Source organism: Triticum dicoccoides, chromosome 1B (genome assembly GCF_002162155.2).
Source record: "Triticum dicoccoides isolate Atlit2015 ecotype Zavitan chromosome 1B, WEW_v2.0, whole genome shotgun sequence".
NCBI classification, from domain to species: Eukaryota; Viridiplantae; Streptophyta; class Magnoliopsida; order Poales; family Poaceae; genus Triticum; species Triticum dicoccoides.
Genome location: NC_041381.1, coordinates 131,236,081 through 131,255,952, shown reverse-complemented (window position 1 = coordinate 131,255,952; position 19,872 = coordinate 131,236,081). Strand labels below are relative to the sequence as shown.

The 19,872-nt window shown below is 46.1% G+C and overlaps 1 protein-coding gene and 1 pseudogene across 3 annotated transcripts; one reads left to right on the top strand and one right to left on the bottom strand.

Moving 5' to 3' along the window:
- The window catches only part of LOC119323450, a 45,982-nt pseudogene extending 33,802 nt beyond the window's left edge, over positions 1 to 12,180 (bottom strand).
- Positions 12,181 to 13,427: 1,247 nt separating this feature from the next.
- On the top strand, positions 13,428 to 19,231 carry LOC119323431 (protein EMBRYO SAC DEVELOPMENT ARREST 30-like). 3 transcript variants are annotated; one of them, XR_005156300.1, is made up of 12 exons: positions 13,428 to 13,634; positions 14,090 to 14,264; positions 14,394 to 14,478; positions 15,012 to 15,079; positions 15,154 to 15,242; positions 15,358 to 15,601; positions 15,681 to 15,793; positions 16,187 to 16,277; positions 16,389 to 16,517; positions 17,167 to 17,720; positions 18,267 to 18,907; positions 19,012 to 19,231. XR_005156300.1 is itself a non-coding variant. In XM_037597097.1 (11 exons), exons 2-11 carry the CDS (start codon positions 14,118 to 14,120, stop codon positions 18,703 to 18,705), a joined length of 1,959 nt encoding a protein of 652 aa, XP_037452994.1. In that variant the 5' UTR covers positions 13,428 to 13,634; positions 14,090 to 14,117; the 3' UTR covers positions 18,706 to 19,231. The 3 variants fall into 3 exon arrangements, 2 of the variants coding, with proteins under 2 accessions (XP_037452994.1, XP_037453002.1); XM_037597097.1 differs by having other exon boundaries at positions 18,267 to 19,231; XM_037597105.1 differs by having other exon boundaries at positions 14,087 to 14,264; positions 18,267 to 19,231.
- The last annotated feature ends 641 nt before the right edge of the window (positions 19,232 to 19,872 follow it).

Sequence of the window (19,872 nt, the reverse complement as noted above, 5' to 3'; positions counted from 1 at the left end):
GCTTGCTCTCGCCCCCGCACAACTCCACCACCTCACCAGACCCCGTCTAGCCACTGGAAGAGCCTTGAGGGGCCCTTCTTCCTCAACTCCGGCCACCTCCGTCCGCCTCGGGCTCCGGCAACGTTCTCTTCGGTGAGAACTCCTCCGCCGCCCTACTCTTGCCCGTAGCCTCGTACCACCACCAGGAGGCTGACCCCCACTTCAATTTGACCCCCACAGCTCTCTCCGGCAAGACCCACGACCACCCAAACCACCGTCCGCCGGAGCAAGGGCCGCCATCGACGTGGTGCTCGCCGGTGACTTCTACCACCACCCACCGACGCGGAAAGGTGCACTGAGCACGATGGTAACCCCCGATCACCTTGCCTCGCCGTGGATCGCCGTCGGCGACCACCGCAACTCTCGGGCACCGTCGCGCCCTGTTTCCCTCGTTTGAAAATTCAAACCTGACGGGTGGAGCCCGCCTATCAGCCTCTCAGTCTTTTCTTTTAAACGAACCGTTTTTTGGACTTTTCCGCAGAACCCCCTGGAAGTTTTCTGTTTCATTACAGATGGGTCCTTGGACCAAAACTCTTATAACTTTTAAACAGAAAATGGTTTTTGATTGATTCTTTTTCTGTCATCTTTATTTTTCTGTCTAATTTTGTGCCATATTTATTTGAAAAATATTTGGAACACTTTTCTGTACACTCACGGTATTTACGTTACGTACGTATTTTTTTTATACCGTAGATGTCGGAGGAGGTGACAGAGCTGCGAACTTCACCCAGTTAGGCTCCGACTACTCCGAACAAGGCAAGCATGTTTGAACTCTTGATATGATGAGTGGTTGTTGCATGTTTGCATTTTTGTATAGTCATGGCATGTTTATGAACATTTCTTTGAATGATATATTTCATGCACATAAGTGGAAAGTAAGTTTCGGAAAGCATTATGTTGTTGGATACATATTTGCATGGCCATGTGATGGCATGAGGATGGGTAAGATGGCAGTGTGTGACATGCCAGTCTTATGCCAGATTATTTGACTTCCGTGTCATCGTGAAACAAATCACATTCCCATTCATTCCTTCCTGTACTGTCACATGTTTTCCGAAAGGAATATGACTTAGTAAGTTGCAAATCGTTTTCCTGGTACACACCAAATAGAGAGGCCGGGATGAGGGTTCCATGGCCCTGGATTAAAGCCCATCATCCAGTCAGGGGGCATGGGTGTTTTCGGTTGGGACCGAGAGGGGGGCACCCCTTAGAGCGCGCGTATAGAAATTTGATCCCATGCTATTCGAGGTTGTGACCTCCCCGTCTCAAAGTTTTTCTTGGACGTTGTCCAGGGTGATTCGTGGCATCGTGAGGTGAAACTGGTGTGTACTAGTTAAATGTGTTTCTACTGAAATACCGTAAACGGAACTAGTACTTCGTGACTACGGAAATCCATTGGCTGTGGTCAGTTAGTACAAACTCTGCAGAGTCTCAAATTCTTTAAATCATCTTGTACTTGTCCAAGTACTGTATTCATCTTATCTTGTCAGATATCAGCCTCGGTGACAAAACTCCGGCGAACTACATGTGTGTACATCCGGTTTAAAGTTTATTCTTGTGGATGGACTAACCTGTTGGTTACCATTGTTATAAAGCCCTTTCTGTGATGTCGCTCAGACATCCGACTGTGGCATACTTGTTATTTACTCTTGTTATATAAGCCCTTTATGTGATGTCGCTCAGACATCCGACCGTGGCATACTTGTTATTTACTTTTGTTATAGAAGCCCTTTCTGTGATGTCGCTCAGACATCCGACTGTGGCATACTTGTTATTTACTTTTGTTATATAAGCCCTTTCTGTGACGTCGCTCAGATGTCCGACTGTGGCATTTTCTTTTACAAGCCCTGTCTGTGACGTCGCTCAGATGTCCGACTGTGGCATTTCTTTTATAAGCCCTGTCTATGACGTTGCTCAGATGTCCGACTGTGGTATTTCTTTTAAGCCCTTTATGTGGTGTCGCTTAGACGCCCGACTGCGGCATTTCTTTTAAGCCCTTTATGTGGTGTCGCTTAGACGCCCGACTGCGGCATGAATTTTATTTGTTTACCTTTTGAGGCGTCGCTCCAGACACCCGATCGGTTTTCAGTTATTTATTCTTATTTATCAAGTCATGCAATAATATTATTGTTGGGATGAGCATCATTATTTTTATTCATGACGCATTCATGCATTCATTTATTATATCTTTTGTCCGAACTGTCTGGCGAGTACTTTCAAAGTACTCACCTGGCTTGTTGATTTGGCCAGATGTTGATGAAGGCGATCTCATGGATGAAGAGTTTGATAGCGAGTCCGACGCCTAGAGGAGTCCCAGTCAGTCCCGTGCGATCCTATTTTGGTCACTGTATCATATCCGCTTCCGCCACCCCAGAATAAATTCATCGAGCCTCACCTCGATGCTCGATGAGCTGCCAGTTAGGATTCAAGTTATCCACCACCACTTTTTACCTCGAGCTAGTAGCATGCCACCACACCCCTATGTCATAACCGCCCTTATGTAAAATATTGGCGAGTTTGTAATAATTTGTTGAGCAGCCTCAGCTCAACCCTGTAATATATTTTATGCTACTGGTCCTCGGTTCATCAAGTATTTGTCTACCAGTGAGGATGACTTTTCCTATACTGGGATCTAAAGATCGATTTTCTCAATAATTATTTTATTGAAAAAAATGGTCGTGACATATTGCATGAATTTATCCCTCTACATCATGTCATCTTACTTAAAGCGTTACTCTGTTTTACTTAATACTCTAGATGCATGCTGGATAGCGGTCGATGAGTGGAGTAATAGTAGTAGATGCAGAATCGTTTCGATCTACTTGTTTTGGACGTGATGCCTATATACATGATCATACCTAGATAATATCATAATTATTCGCTTTTCTATCAATTGCTCAACAGTAATTTGTTCACCCACCGTAGAATACTTATGCTCTTGAGAGAAGCCACTAGTGAAACCTATGGCCCCCGGGTCTATTCTCATCATATCAATCTATATTACTTTATTTACTTGCTTTGTTTTACTTTGCCTTTTACTTTTTACATTGCATCTATCTATCAAAAATACCAAAAATATTATCTCTATCCGATCTCACTCTCGTAAGTGACTGTGAAGGGATTGACAACCCCTAAGCGTTGGTTGCGAGTTGCTATCGTTTTGTGTAGGTACGAGGGACTTGTGCGCGATCTCCTACTGGATTGACACCTTTGTTCTCAAAAACTGAGGGAAATACTTATGCTACTTTACTGCATCATCCTATCCTCTTCGGGGAAATCCTACGCAGTGCTCAAGAGGTAGCAAGGCTCGACAGATCGTCCGACGGTCTAAATCCTTTACTGTGATAAAAGGACAGTTGTTTAGAGAAAGTGCGACTGGGGTTTGCCAGAAGTGCATCACGCTAGAAGAAGGCCGGATTCTCAATGATATTCACTCGGGGACCTGTGGTCACCATGCGTCCTCTCGGACCATCGTGGCCAAAGCATACCAAGCCGGATTTTATTGGCCGTACGCCAACGAGATGGCAAAGGAGATAGTGGATAAGTGTGAAGGGTGTCAGTTTTACTCCAATATGTCACACAAACCCGCATCAACTCTAAAGACTATTCCACTCGTCTGGTCTTTTGCCGTTTGGGGATTGGACATGGTTGGACCTCCGAGGACCGGCAGGAGCGTATTTACCCATGTGCTGGTAGCAGTCGACAAGTTTACTAAGTGGATCGAAGCCAAGCCCATCAAAAACCTTGAAGCAAGCACTGCTGTGAGTTTCATTAGAGAGTTGATATTCAGATATGGTGTACCACATAGCATCATCACGGATAACGGGTTGAACTTCGACTCCGACGAGTTCAGAACCTTTTGCGCTTACCGAGGCACGAGGGTCGATTACGCTTTGGTTGCCCACCCTCAGTCGAATGGACAGGCTGAGTGGGCGAATGGATTGATTCTCAAAGGATTGAAGCCTCGGTTAATGCGTGACCTCAAGCACACGGCTGGAGCTTGGGTTGATAAGCTCCCGTCAGTGTTGTGGGGGCTGAGAACAACTCCCAATCGGTCGACCGGACGGACTCCATTCTTCTTAGTCTACGGAGCCGAAGCTATTTTGCCGAGCGATTTGCTCCACAATGCTCCCCAAGTCGAACTCTTCTCAGAGGAGGAAGCAGAGCAAGCTCGACAAGATGCAGTCGACCTCCTGGAGGAAGAAAGAGAGATGGCCTTGATCCGGTCGACTATTTATCAGCAAGACCTGCGTCGATTCCATGCCAGGAACGTAAGGGGTCGGGCATTCCAGGAAGGGGACTTGGTCCTCCGAGTGGATCAGCAGAAGCCACACAAGCTCGCCCCCGCTTGGGAAGGCCTTTCGTCATCACCAAGGTGCTCCACAACGGAGCATATCGTCTCTTCAACGTCGAGCACAACAAAGATGAACCGCGCGCCTGGAACGCGGAACTGCTCCGTCCTTTTTACTCTTAAGTATTTAGACTAATGAGATGTAATAAGAAGTACCTCTTAATTTGTTTATCAAAAGACATCATTTTACAGTCTTTCGAATGATTGTTGTTTATTTCTTTTGTATGCATTGCCTTAGCAGCGAACCTATTTCGCCTAAGATAAAGTTATAAAATCCTACCGAGTGGTGAGTCCGCCTCCCACTCGGGAGGCTTAGCTGCAGCCCAGTGCTCGCCTAAGCTTGTAAAATCCTACCAAGTGGTGAGGCCACCTCCCACTCGGGGGCTTAGCTGCAGCCCAGTGCTCGCCTAAGTTTGTAAAATCCCACCGAGTGGTGAGTCCGCCTCCCACTCGGGAGGCTTAGCTGCAGCCCAGTGCTCGCCTAAGTTTAAAAAAAATCCTATCGAGTGGTGAGCAAACCTCCCACTCGGAGGCTTAGCTGCAGTCTCGCACTTGCCTGAGTTTGTAAAAATCCTACCGAGTGGAGAGCAATCCTCTCACTCTGGGGCTTAGCTGCAGTCCGGTACTTGCCTAAGTTTGAAAAACCTTACCAGGTGGTTGACTGGAACGTCAAGACCATTGCTGAGTGCCTTGCTGATGAGCTGATCAATGCTACTCAAGGATCACCTGATCGGTCGACTGGAACGTCAAGACCATTGCTGAGTGCCTTGTTGATGAGCTAATCAATGCTACTCAAAGATCACCCGATCGGCCGATTGGAACGTCAAGACCATTGCTGAGTGCCTTGCGGATGAGCTGATCAATGCTACTCAAAGATCACCCGATCGGTCAACCGGAACGTCAAGATCACCCGATCGATCACCCATCTGGTCGACTAGAACGCAAAATCATTGATCAGGCGACTGGCCCTCCTCTCCCAGAAGCTGCACTAAGCAAACAAACAGTAGTTCGAGAGAAACGCAGATTTCGGTCGAAGGCAGACGTAATATGTGAGATGATAAGTTCGGAGGTTCTTAACCGCAGAATAAAGTGCTCAGGCATCAGGCCCGAAGGAGTTTTAACGGTTACAAATCCACTCAGCATTCCGAGGCAAATAAAAGCGGTGGCATAGTGTTTTTTAATCACTCGGCAGGAGAAGGATTGGTCGGGTTGCAGAAGCTGTCTAGATCGATGCTATCGGCGATGCGAGTGGCTGCCTCGAGGAAAGTGTCCATGAAGTCTTGGAAGGAATGCTTCTTAGTGTTTGCCACTTTGAGAGCTGCCAGCTTGTCTTCCTTAGCTTCCTTGCAGTGCACTCGGACCAAAGACAAGGCAATGTCAGCACCACAGCGGGAAGCAGATTTCTTCCACTCTTGCACTTGACCTGGAATCTGATTCAGCCGAGTCATTAAAGACTCGAGGTCTTGAGACATGTCCGCCTGAGGCCAGATTTCAGTGTCCACTCGAGCCATCGCCGCCTTCAGCCGAGCTACATAGTCGACTGCATCGTCCAAGCGTGATTCCAATCGAAGCAAGTTCATCGCGACCTCGTCTTTCATGGGACAGTTGATGGGGTCGAGACTTGTCTCGACCCGTCCAGTCTCGGCTTCAAAGTCCTGACAGAGTTCTGGTCCATCACAACAAACAATGAGTCGACAGTATCATAAATTTCAGTCGACAATAGTTATCTAATGGAACAATCATACCTTCAAGCTTCGAGACAAGTTTCGCCACAAGTTGTTCCAAATGAGACTCTAGCTTGCCCATCTTGGTCTTGAGACCATCAACTTCAGCGGTCAGATTCTCCTTGTCCTTCCTCAGTTGGTCGACTTCACGATTGGCGTCCGAGACAGCCGTCTTCAATTTCGCGTTCTCATCCTCCAACTTGCCGACTGAAGCCATCTTCTAGTCCGTGAGCTTCATCTTCTCTTGTGCCTCCTTCTGAGCAGCCGACAGATCCAGATCCTTCTGTTCCAAAGCTTCCTTCATCCTCTCTAAAGAAACAACACTCTTCAGACAAGACTGGAGTTGGCGATTTTCACTACGCACATCTGCTTATGTGAAGTCACTCGGTTCAAAGAGACTGAAAGAAAGGCAGTGGAAAGTCCACCAGGCAGACGAAACAGTCGAATGGTTACCTCCCATGATGACCGTTTCTTATTGGGCAGTCTTCAGGTTCTTCTTCGCCAATTCGAGGTCAAGTTCAACACTGATATGCTTCTTCTTCAACTCGGTAAGCCGAGCTCCGAGATCACAAGACCTCTGCAGTCGGAAAGACAAGCATTCCAGTCGACAGAAATAAGAGACTGTGAAGGAAAAGATTTACTCTAAGACTACTGCCGAATCAAATATTCAACAATAGTCTCGGGGGCTACACCCAGTGGGTGCACTTAGCATGCCCCCACTAGATCAGATCAATACCCAACATGAGTTAAAAAAAGAGAGAGGACAGAGAGATATATTACCAGACCCCAGTCGACTGCCAGCAGCCGACCGTGGTCTCGGGGACTACACCCAGTGGGTGCACTCGACGTGCCCCCACTAATTCGGAAAGTGCAAAATTGAAGATCTCTTGGGTTCTAATCGAAGGAACACCTAGTGGGTGTTTAGATACAAAGTAACGCTCAAAGATTCGGTCGGAATTCTACTGACCTGGACATTGGTCTGAAGAGCAGTGCTGGCATTGTAGGCTATCTGACTAGCTTCATGCATCACTTTCACCTGCTCCATGACAAGATTCGCCTGGCGAAGAGCTTCCGTAGCGGCACTCGGTGAGTCGTCTGGAGTTTGATATGCAGCAAAGAGGGATGGCTCCAGAGGAGTCGAAGCAGTTGCTGGATCAGATGAGTGGAGTTGCACCGGTGCAGCGGGTGTCTGTGCAGTCGACCCCGACGGATGATCAGTTGTCAACGGGTTAGCAAACGTGACGTTAGCCCAAACCATCGCCTCAGGCGCCGGTGTCGACTGCACCAGTGTCGACTGAGGGATTTGGACTTCAAGCCTCCTCCTGCTCGAACCTCCACTCTTCTTCCTCCTCTCCCGTAGAGGCGCTTATTCTTCTTCATCGTCAGGAAGCACAACGACGTCTTGCGGAGCTACATAAGAAGAGAAGTATCAAATTTTCAGTCAATCGACCGCCCACTCGGTTAAGCAGAACTGAGTTAATGAACTTACCAGCTTGTGAGGTGGCTTCTTTGTCTCTTGGCGCCTTGTCAACATCCATGTTGGTGGAAGCAGAGGTAGGGCTGAAAGGACACAAGAGTTGGTCGGTCAGATCAAGAAAACTTTCAGTCGACTTACAGAAACTTAAACAAGATACTCACCCTAAGGCAACGGGGACGTCCATCTTGATTCGCGGCAAGGTCTTCCGGGTCTTGGGAGGAGCAACTTTAGGCTGCTTGGCCACCTTCTCCGTCAGCTCCGGAGTCGACGTCCGAGTGCGTTTCTGAGTTCCGCCACTTGGACCCACGCCTTTCCCACGCCCGCCGACCGAATCATGCTGTTGTTTGGATCGATGTTCGAAGCGTGGCGGTGAGTCGACTTCCTCCTCCTCGTCTGATTCCTCGCTCTCCTCCTCCTCGTCACTTCCCTGAGAATCCCACTCGACACTATCCTCCGCGCTGTCCTCCCCTCCTGGACCTGTTCCAAGGCCTGTTCACCGTTGGGCATCGAATGCATCTCAGTGAACACCTACAGAGCAAATTGGTCGAACGAGAGCCGGTCAATATCAAGTGCAGTTGGAGCATGAATGAGAAACAGTTGAAACGAAAAGAGAATCTTGTCGGGTGGATTTGCGCTGCTGAAGGGAACGACCCGCCTAGACCCTCTGGGGTTGTCCTGATTGCCTTTGATGCTCCTCAGCCACGAGGCTACTGTTGCGGGCGGCACTTCTTCCGGATGGGTCCGAGCGGTGTCGTCCGGCCCAGAATACAGCGACATCAGGTGATCGCGGGCCTGGAGGGGGCTGGATGCGTCGACTAAGGAACACCTCCAACAGATCCAGACCCGTGACGCCATCGTTGATAAGCTGAACCACCTTGTCCACCAACATCCTTGTCTCCATGATCTCACCAGCAGTCACTTTCAGTGGAGCAGGAGCGTGGATTCGGTCAAACGAGAAGTGGGGGAGACCGGTCGACTGACCAGGGGTCGCGACATCTTGGCAATAGAACCAGGTCGACTGCCAGCCTCTAACAGAGTTGGGAAGGGTCATGGTAGGGAAGGCACTCCCTTTTCTCTTTTGGATGCCTAAACCCCCACACATCTGGATGACATGGGTTTTTGAGTCACTCGACTTGGCCTTTTTCACCGACTGGGAACGAATAGTGAAGATGTATTTGAAAAGACCCCAGTGCGGTCGACACCCCAAGAAGTTCTCGCACATCGACATGAAAGCAGCTAAATGCATAATGGTGTTGGGAGAGAAATGGTGGAGTTGAGCGCCGAAGAAGTTCAGAAACCCCCGAAAGAAAGGATGCAGGGGAAGCGAAAAGCCACGGTCGATGTGGGTGGCGAGCAGAATGCACTCACCCGGTCGAGGTTAAGGACTCATCTCCCCCTCCGACAGCCTCGCCGCTCCCTTGACGATCAACCCCGACTCCATCAGCTCGTCCAGGTCCGCCTGCTGAATCGAAGACCGAATCCAATCTTCCTGGATCCAGCCCGGCGGCAGCCTCGCGCGCGACGACGACCCGCGCTGCTGCTTCTTGCCCTTTGCCGCATCCTTCGTCTTCTTTGCGCGCTCTAGCGCCACCGTCTTGTCCTTCACCATAGCGACGGGGCAACAGCGTCGGAGTGGAAGAGGAAGGTGCGGCGGAGAAGCAGAGAAAGGAGGAAGAACAGAAAATGCGCACAGTGCATACGCCTCGGTCCGGTCACCTTATATGAGGTCATGTCCGAGTCACTGACGAGTGGGGCCGGGACATCCCGTCAAATCCCGCAACAGTCGCGCGCAACATACGTGGCGAAAAAGGCGGCGCGAGAATTGAGGAATCACTGCTTATCCGCTCCGCCCGCTTCGGCCTCCCCCGTTTGGCGCGCTCCCCCGAAATTTCATATCCCGCGAAATCCGGGATACGCTGCAGACAATCACGCCCAAAGATCCCGCGCTCCAACATAACACTCGGTACACGAGATCAACAATTCATTCGACTGTGCGCTGAATGGATCAAGGCAACTGAGTCAACATCAAATATCAAAGCAGGCGTTCAGACTTATAGAAAGCACTCTCGAAGTCCCAAAGCTCAGAACAGGTTCAATTTCAACCTACCTTTCACTCACACCTTAATCCATTCGGGGGCTACTGATGAGGATACAGACCTGGGGTAGGGTCATAGGCCTGACCTACACACCCTACCCAAGGTCAATACCCCAGAAGATGAGAAGACCAAGAATCCACTCGACGATACAATCACTCGACCAGAATTCTCTACCTTCACTCGACCATATGGGAACCACTCGATTACATCAAATACTAGGAGTCGGTAGGACGCGCAATGGGCAGATATTCATTCCTTAGTCTCCATGGGCATTAAGAGTACTTAATGCTGGCATTACCAGTAACGCCCCTTACTTTATGTACATTAGTTCCCTTGTAATTGAGGTAGGCTGGGGTCCTGGCGCACTCTATATAAGCCACCCCCTCCTCTGGCACAAGGGTTCGCACTCTTTGTAATACAACACACATAATCCAATCGATCGCCTCCAGGCACCGAGACGTAGGGCTATTACTTCCTCAGAGAAGGGCCTGAACTCGTAAATCTCGCATGTACATCTTCACCACAGCTAAGATCTTGCCTCTCCATACCTACCCCCTTTCTACTGTCAGGTTTAGAACCACGACACTGCCTCTCTGTCCGTGGATTAATGTTCCAATCCTCTGTACCTCAGCCGGATGCAGACAGACATGATGATGATGACGGCCGCAGGGACGCCCTTGTTGACATTCTGACACAACTCCCTCTTCTCCAACACCTCTGACATTGCTGCTGCCGCTGACCTGTCATGCAGATCGGCTGTGACCAGACTCCCCCCATCGTCGGCCTCGTCCAGTCCACAATCTTTGTCTGTGGGATGAATATAGAGCTAGCTGGACTAGAATGGCAGGCTCGTGAGCCCTTCACATCACACAGAAGCTGCACGGATGGTGGCTCTAATGGCCGGAGGTGGATGAGACTTTCAGCAGATTTAGTCTGGACTAGTAACATTATTTTCCTAATTTTTGAGTGTTGCAGACAGTTAAACAGATGGTCTATTGTACGGTGTGTTTTTCCTCTGTCTAAAGGTGACGTGGAGTGTCGCTGCAGACAACCGGTTGTCTGAACCAATGTACATGCCCTTACCGACCAAGGAACAAAGATTTCCTATATCGACAACGCTATCCCCCACCCCCCAGTCCAGTATAGTGCATTTCAACAGTAAAAAATGTGATACAAAATGATGGCTCCATAAAAATGTTTGAATTTTCAAACTCCTCCTTCTCAGCAAACTTGACCAATGTTGATGTTTGTTCAGATCTCTTCTCCTGTGGTGTATATGATTCGACCTTTGTCTTATCTTCCCATCGAAATCAGGATCCACGAGATCAAATTATTTTCATTTGATGGGATCCATCTGCAACAAGATAAACAAAAGTTGAATTACTATAAAATGCACTAATTATTGTGAGTTACTTTCAGAGATCAGAAATGTCGAAGAATGCAACTTTCAATTCCTTGCAGGTATAGATTCAAAATGTTAGCAAGGCACATATTTTTTCAAACTAGAATGAAAAAACCCTTTATTGATAAACACATACTCCCTCCATCGGAGGGAGTACTACTCTTGAGTGGGAGTACTCCTTAAGTGGCCACACATGCACTGAGGAAAAGGGGCATAGCAGAAGTTGACCTTGATGGTTAGCAAGCAAATTGTTGTCTACAAAGTTACAGTATATATAAAATATACAGAAAACCTCCAACAAAAAGCAAATACATCTCTTTTCAATATATATGAATGCACTAACATCCTTACCAAAAAGTGTTGTATTATTCAATTGTGGCACCTTAAAATGTGGCAACTCAGTAGCAAATTCAGTCAAATGAGCTCCATCATAAACACTTACTCTACAAAGATAAAGAAAACATTAACTCACTTCTGATGACAGTGTATGTACAGTGAAGGTTATTAAAAAAACTCCCGAAACAGTCCAACTTATAAAAGCTACTAAATTGTTGCCGGAAGTTACTTGTACTTCCAAGAAACCACAAGTTTTTCCTTCAAACAAATCGTATAAGATTGGTCAAAACAACAATCACTTGACAGTGAAGCAGCGAGCATCATGCACGATAGTGAACACGCCGCCCTGTAACACAATGAACGAGCTAAAGTGAATGCAAGCATGCTTTCAGTGCTTATTCTCTTCACCGTAGCACATAAAATCATTCTAACAATGAAAGGCCAGTCATGATCCGATTGTTTAATGCTTTAGTTTGCACTACTACTGAGAATTATTGGGGCTCTTAAATTGTTATAGTTATACCCTTGTTGACACATTGATGCACAAAGACAACTCGATTCGGCAAATTCAACTCTATAGTAATCACTAAAGATATAGAACACCAATCATCGAGATAACTAACATAAACCATCAGTTCGGCGCTTACCTTTACACCAGATCACCTTACACCACAAACCAAGAACCCTTCGCGCAAGTCACTGTCGGCGCCAGACCGGTGAGGCATATGACTACCACGTGGTGTTGTTGGAGCCATGTACGCTATTTTTTCACCCTTTGCTTGTCACCCATCTTCGACTCACATAGGGTCCTGAGCTACGTCATCAAGAGTTGGATGGGATTGGCGACACCGAAACCCTAGATATGGGTGTCAGGAGCGAGAGGAGAAGGGACAGGGGTTCGTCGAAGGATTTGGGAAGGGACCTACGGTCTGAGCGTCATGATTCAAGGAGGCTGGGAGGAACTTGTAGGATGAACTGGAAAAACCTTGTGTGCGGGAGAGAAGCATAGTGTGGTAGGGAGTCGGACAAAAGCAAGCAGGACACGTTCCGTCCCACCAGGAAAGGGAATGATACAATATTTTTAAGTAGCAAATTATTTGAAGATTGCTCACCACGCCCACGCGGTCAATATCTACATGGACATTAGTTGTAACCCAATCTTTAATGCAAGTGGTGATGGTGGGTTCGTCGATAATAAGTAAACTACTGAACCTTGACGATGTGAATCTATAACTGGACCTGACAAGGCTCAAGTATGGGCCAGGAACGTCAACAATCAAGTGCTATCCTTTCCACAAAGACCAATCAAGGAATCTTTACGGGTTACATGGGAGCGACCAATGTGTTGTAGAACAACTTAGGTTGAAACTTCTTCGCCTACATGACTAACGCACCGACATGGCGACCACCAGACAGAGCCAATATAAAGACGACAATGATGATCTTATATAAAGGACTACACAATCGGGAGTCATTACACATTAGCAATTATACCGCTTATGCCCAAATTGATACTTAGATCTCATCAAGTTCTCCTAACTCGATGAGCCCTATAATTGATATTGTACTTGTATCTTAGAGCACTTCAAACCGACCGAATACATTTGACCCCCTAAATATCCGTGGACGTGTTTGTATACAATGCTAGCCTGCCCCCATATGCCCGTCTGGACAACTGCGCCCTCATATTCAAACCCTCATCTTCATGCAAATACAAGCAGGTAGATCATATAATACAGAACCAATTCATCAATTCAACAATCCATACATAAACGATACACGAATGAATCAAATTGTCTCCTTTGTTACTTTTGTTGATCTCCTTGTTGAGGAAGCACTTATTGCTTTCGGCAACATCATTGGGAATATAGCAAAGGAAAAAGAAAGGAAGGATGATGAATCGGATGAGAGACCAGGGCGTTGCCGTTCGATCCACTGACTGACCGGCCCCACCAGGTCACCCACCCTCCACGTGCTCCACCTCGACCAGAGCACGCAGGTCGCCACCTCGCCGAGGAGAGAGACGGGGAGGGAGGCAGAGAGAGAGAGAGAGCGAGAGAGAGAGGAGAGCGCCCCACTTCACTCCACCTCTCCACTCCGCAGGTCGCCGCCCCGAGTGGCTCCTCCGAATCGGAGCCCTCCTGCTTCGCCTAACCCTAACTCTCCCTCCGCCGCCCGTCCGCCGTGGGGCGCCGCCGCAGGCAGGCAGGTACGGCATCCCGTTCCCCTCCATCTATATTGTACGTACCTCTGTACTCCTGCGTCGCGTGGGGATCTGGATCCCGACTTCCCAGCCGTGGGCGCTCCGCGCTAGTGATGGATCCTTGCGCCCCTTCGCGGGGTCGCTCACGGTGCGGGGAGGCGACTGGTTCGATCGCGTGGGCGGGCTCCGTGGACGGGAGAGGGGGGTTGCGCGTCTGGCGAGCCGCGGTGGGTGTTGATTAATTAGGGGTTTTCATGGTGAGGGAACCTAATTATCGTTCAATGTAGGGTACGCGATAAGATCTGCCCCAGTCTCCGGATGAACATTTAGCTTAAGATTAACTAGAGAACATACTCCTCAAATATGAGCCTTGCATTTCTGGTTCCGCTTGTAGCTTGTGGGGCATCTCAGATAGGCCTGGTTTATCTGCCCAAAACGCTGATATTGAATCCGTTCAGCAGGATTTGGAACTGAGAGTAATGAAATAAGATGCTCCTCAAAAGCAAATTCAAGCTGGCCACGGCCGTCGGCATCATCTTGTTGATGCTGTCGCTGCTGGTGCACCTTTTCCTTGCAAATTATTCTGCCGGGGGAATTAGTAAGTACAACTTGGACAATGTTCTTCCATTTGGATCGGTAAGTCATGAGTATTACTTTCAAATGAATCCACAGTTCAGATGCTGATATTTAGATTCATCATATCTTTTTGGAAAGAGTTGTTTTGGAGCTAATATCTTCTTTCCTCTTTCTTCATGGTCATGGCAGAAGCCTCGACCCCGTAGGTTGTGGGGCCCATTGAGTACACTTGATCTCCTACACCCTTATGCAAAACCTAGACAATTGTACCCTGGTAATTTGGCTCTCAACTTATAATTTGCTTGCAACTTCTATTCCTAGCTTAGTCATTCAGTTTGTTTATAACAGCAAACAGCGCAACCTACCTTTTTCAGACATTTTTTTTGCGGGATTACCTTTTTCAGACATTGAATAGGCACACATACTTGATGCTTTTATTTACATCTTATTCTTTGATTCATTTTGATTGATTCAGCTCTCCCCTGTTTTGTGGCTACATTGTAATCACCACTCCCTAGTATAATGTAGTTGATCTTAGATTGGTTACTGATTAATGATTTTCTCCTCCATACTACTGTGGATAAATATGCTTGTATACCTCTTTTGCTTTGCTTTATTTGGAAGTTTGTCACATCATCTGTAATTACTGCAGAGCTTATAACATTTTAGGAAGTGTTTGGTTAATTAAACTGGTGTTATTTGTATATTCAGTATTTTCATTAAAATGTACCTTTATGAGTTGTATCTCCCAATTCAAACTCTCACGCTTGATCAATAGTCTGATTTGTTTGATACGCCATGTTACAGCTCCAGCTAAGGATAATGGTTTTATTTATGCAAAGATTTACGGTGGCTTTGAGAAGATACAGTCTTCAGTAAGTTTCCTAGTGCTAATTGCCATTTGTGTTGTCATTGTGCTGTAGGAATATGACATATTTCTGTTTGTTAGATCTGTGATCTTGTCGCCGTTGCCAGGCTCTTAAATGCCACTCTTGTTATTCCTGAGATACAAGCGACAACTCGTGCAAGAGGCATCAGGTCACCTTCTCATGCTCTTTGTATATTCAGCTTGCGGCTTTATCTATTACCTGTACGCTGTCTTATATTGACCACTAAATAATGCTCTACTACTTTCCTTGTTTTGACTATGCAGTTCAAATTTCAAAAGTTTTTCGTATCTCTATGATGAAGAACACTTCATTGCTGCACTTTCCGATGACGTGCCAATCGTGCGGGGTTTGCCAAAGGATCTTAGAGAGGCTAGAAAAAAGATCAAATTCCCAACAGTATCTCCTAAGAATACAGCCACTTCAGACTATTACACCACAGATGTCTTGCCCAGACTTGTCAAATCAAAAGTCCTTGGGATAATCGTTAATGGAGGTAAATGTCTCCAGGTATCCTCCAGGTCCCACTAACTCTTTTTTCCTTTTTTTTCGTGGTACATCGAGGATTTAGAGTATGATGATTTTGCAGTCAATTCTTCCTGCAAGCTTGGAGGAACTTCAGAGACTTAGGTGCAGGGTAGCTTTCCATGCTCTCAAGTTCCGTCCAGAAATTCGGTCTCTCGGTAGCCAAATAGTAGGAAGGTGATGCTTTCTGTCTTTCTAATATTTGTACATGCTATGGATCACCGTTCGTGTTTTGAATTATCTGTAGTTGCCAGTGGCCTGAGCCAATATATATTGTGTGGTTGCATTGACTGTAACTCTCATCGTATTGCTGGGGCACTTTTGAAGCCTTTAACAAAGCTTCAATTTGCTAGTTGTCTTGCTTATAATTTATTAAGAAAATGCGATGTTGCTTTTACATTCTGGAATATTTGGTTGTACTAGGGAGTTTTCGGTTGCTCACTCTAGATGTAGGGTGATATACATATGTAAAATTGAAAATTATACCCTTTAAACTTCCCCAGTTTAATATGAATCTGCTATATTTATTTGCTTTTGCTGTTCTCTCATAGTTCTTGTGTATTTGTATAGGTTGCGAGCATCTGGCCGTCCTTATCTGGCATATCATCCAGGATTGCTAAGAGATACTCTAGCTTTTCATGGTTGTGCTGAATTTTTCCAGGTTGGTGGAGTTAGAATGGTTTCTTTCTATTCTAATGTGAAGGTTGGACGGATTTCTGTTGAATGTCTATTTATGGAATTTATGTGACTGGTTGTTACTTGATTTTTCTAGGACATCCATACAGAATTGATTCAGTATAGAAGGAATCAGATGATCAAACGAGGAACCGTGAAGGAACAACTAACTGTTGATTCAGTGTCCATAAAGAAAAATGGTTCATGTCCACTGATGCCAGAAGAGGTGAGGTTTGCTTCTAATGGTTTGCTAAAGTCAACTTGGTTGATTATCTGGCATTGAACTGTTCATGATACACATACTTGAGTAAAGTTTCATCTGCTTAATAGAAATATGTAATAGTGCTTCCAGCTTTTGTGTGTAGCTTGCAAAACATATCATTGTTTCACATTGGAAATCTTAGGGTGTCAAAATGCGATCAGCATAGTGAGATAGTTATACTGCTAGTTATTGGTTGTCTTCCCCATATTTTATGTACACTTGGTGATCTTAGGTTGGTTTTAACTTCATGTTTAAACCTTTGCGTGTGAACTGCAAAGCTCAATGAATTGAGCTTCAGCTGTGAAAAATGAGATACTACAAACCTTATTCACATGCATATAGGTATGCCAGTAAAATATATATGGGCATGGCGTGCACATTCAGAAAAAGAAGAGAAACAAAATGTAGTCATGCATTATACTTTGGGGCCTTCTAATCTTCAGTTCAAAGTGGCATTATTCAATGAATCATTGTTCTTTGTGTAGAACACAATTAGGATTGCGCCTTGTTGCTCTTCCATGAAATTAGGGGAACATGGTTTGCTTATTACCGTGTTTAACTCGTAATAGATGTTTACTTCCAAGCTTATGGTGTAAACTATTTGTACTTACAGGTTGGACTTCTACTCCAAGCATTAGGTTATCCATCAACTACAATAATATACTTGGCTGGTTCTGAAACTTTTGGTGGGCAAAGAATACTCATTCCTCTACGAGCTATGTATGCCAACTTAGTTGATCGCACTTCCTTGTGTAGTCGGAGGGAGCTATCTGATTTAGTTGGCCCAGAGTCTCCTCTCTCCTCTGATTTGCCGCATCCTCCACCTCCCAAGAGCGAGAAGGAACTCATTGAGGAATGGAAAAAAGCAGGGCCTCGTCCGAGGCCGTTGCCTCCACCTCCTGCAAGACCATTTTATGCCCATGAGAAGGAAGGGTGGTATGGGTGGATTGGTGAGAATGACACGGAACCTGATCCGTCGCCCATTGAATTTAGGAGGCAAGCTCACCGATTGCTCTGGGACGCGCTTGATTATTTTGTTTCTGTTCAAGCTGATGCATTCTTCCCTGGGTTTCACAATGATGGGAGTGGTTGGCCAGACTACTCAAGTTTGATTATGGGGCACCGGTTATACCAAACCCCATCTGGTATAACCTATAGGCCTGACAGGTATAACACCATTATTATCAGTACTATTGACTTCGTACAGTTTGCTTATAACTTAAGAATAATTGTTCTTTTAATTGAACCTTTTTTGTTTGGAAAAACATTGCTGGCATATGTGCAGTCGTAAGTAGTTTTCAGGATGCAAGAGGTGAATAACCCATTAATTTTTGCTCCAAGCAAAAGCCATGTACATATATAGGTGGTGTTCAAATGCATCTTTTGACAGTCTAGATAGCTTAATGTCAGGATGTAGGTGGATAACATATGTACATACGACTGGCTAGGTCACTTGAGAATTTAGTACATGTATAGGTGGTGTTCAAAAACATCTTTTATTCTTTTGACAATCTAGATGCTTAATGTCGGGATGTAGGTAGATAACACATTAGGTTTTGCGCCAAGCAAAAGCTATGTACAGACTAGCTAGGCCACTTGAGAATTTAGTAGCATATTTAAGTGGTGTTCAAAAGCATTGTTTGCCCATGTAGATTTTTCACTGATATGTAATTTCGCACATGATGACTGATTCCCTTATTTTCATATGAACAGAAAGACTGTTGCTACACTGTTTGAAAATGTCAGTGATCATCTGTATCACCCACCACGGAATTGGACAATGGCTGCACGTCAGCATCTCAATAACAGTGCAGGCACAGAAGGCATCAAAATGTCAGCTATGATGTCAAAACCTGCATCTTTTCTTGCACACCCGTTACCGGAGTGCTCTTGCAGAACGGCGAAGTCACCTGTTGTCCAACCGGTGAAAGATAAGCATGGTGCGCTCCTTTTTGGAGGTGAAGAAGACTGCCCTGATTGGATGGTTCGCACCCTGGCAATCGTGTCTACCAAGAATAATGAACCTCAAAGTGAGGATTACGAGGGTGAGTTGCCCGAAGATGATCCTAGCCAAGACACGCAGCAGGAATCCGATAGAAGCGACACAAATAAATCCCCAGAGCAAGATGAGGAGATGGACCCCGATGATTGAAAATATGTGGAGATGGAGCTTACCCATTACGCGCTATGAGGTCCAGATTAGTCGAGCAACTACCAGCTCCAGATTACGCAAGCAAGATCAGCGTACATTTCAATGATCTACTTGGTCAGAGGGCACTTGCTTACAAATCATGGAAGCGTCCAGGCATGACAGGAGTGCCGTTGACCTTGGATGCTTGCCTGGATTATCTTCGGTATACGACCTCGATACAGAAACTAACACTTAGATTCTTTTATTTCTGCATTCCTTTCTTTTTTCCTCTTTTGCGGGTACAACCTGAAGAAATTGTTTCTGTAGAAATGTCTAACAACAAGGATGGAAACATTATATTTTTGGCGAGCTTGGTTTCCAAGAGCTTCTGTAAAGGACTTCTATTTTGCTCTATAACTGCTGGATCTTGCATTGCGGTGTATGTAGTTGGCGGATACACTTAACTCATGACACAGGTGAAGACTCTGGCAGGTAATTCATGATGGCGGTGGCTACTGTACTACTTTATAAATTATTCGTTATGTGTGCTTGTTTTGGCATCGTGAGGGACTTCCATTAAATCATTCAATTTGTATGAATCAAATGTTCCTATACCATCATTTCTCTTGCGGTACTTATATCGGCTCAGTGTGCCCATGTTTGTGTATGTGAAAACATCAAAACAATGTTGCAAGAGTGGACTTTTACATTTGGTTACATTTCCGCAATAGTCTCCTGGGAGCAAGCTATCTGTTGGCCGCTGGCCATGTAATCGTTGGGTGCCCATTGCTGTCTTCGCTGGAGGGGCAAGTGCTGTTGTTGTTATGCTTTCCAAGGCCAGTTGGTTATTCTCTGTATACCCTAGAGATGTTCTGGGCATTGTTGTTGCTGCTAAGGCTCCTTCTGTTGAATGCCAGGCTCCAGGGTACTTCTGGTTACATAATGTTACAACAACCGATAAATCTCCTGGGTTGGAACGTGAGGGGGCTAAACTGCCCGGATCGCCACTTTATGGTCAATGCCACGATCGTCGCCTCAGTCTTGTCATGTAGTATGCCTTCAAGGGACAAAGCTCGACAATGTCGATCAGTTCATGACAACCTTTTTAGGATGGCGTTTCTAAAAAACCCCTTTATAGGAGGGTAGAGGCTGCGCAGCTTCGCTCAAAGACCAGCAAATGGTAGTATG

Excerpts from the sequence above, each read along its gene's own strand:
- LOC119323431 (XM_037597097.1), top strand. The coding sequence starts at position 14,118 with ATGCTCCTCAAAAGCAAATTCAAGCTGGCCACGGCCGTCGGCATCATC. Across the intron at positions 15,080-15,153 it reads TTGAGAAGATACAGTCTTCA|ATCTGTGATCTTGTCGCCGT; the intron begins GTAAGTTTCCTA and ends TCTGTTTGTTAG. Across the intron at positions 17,721-18,266 it reads ATAACCTATAGGCCTGACAG|AAAGACTGTTGCTACACTGT; the intron begins GTATAACACCAT and ends TCATATGAACAG.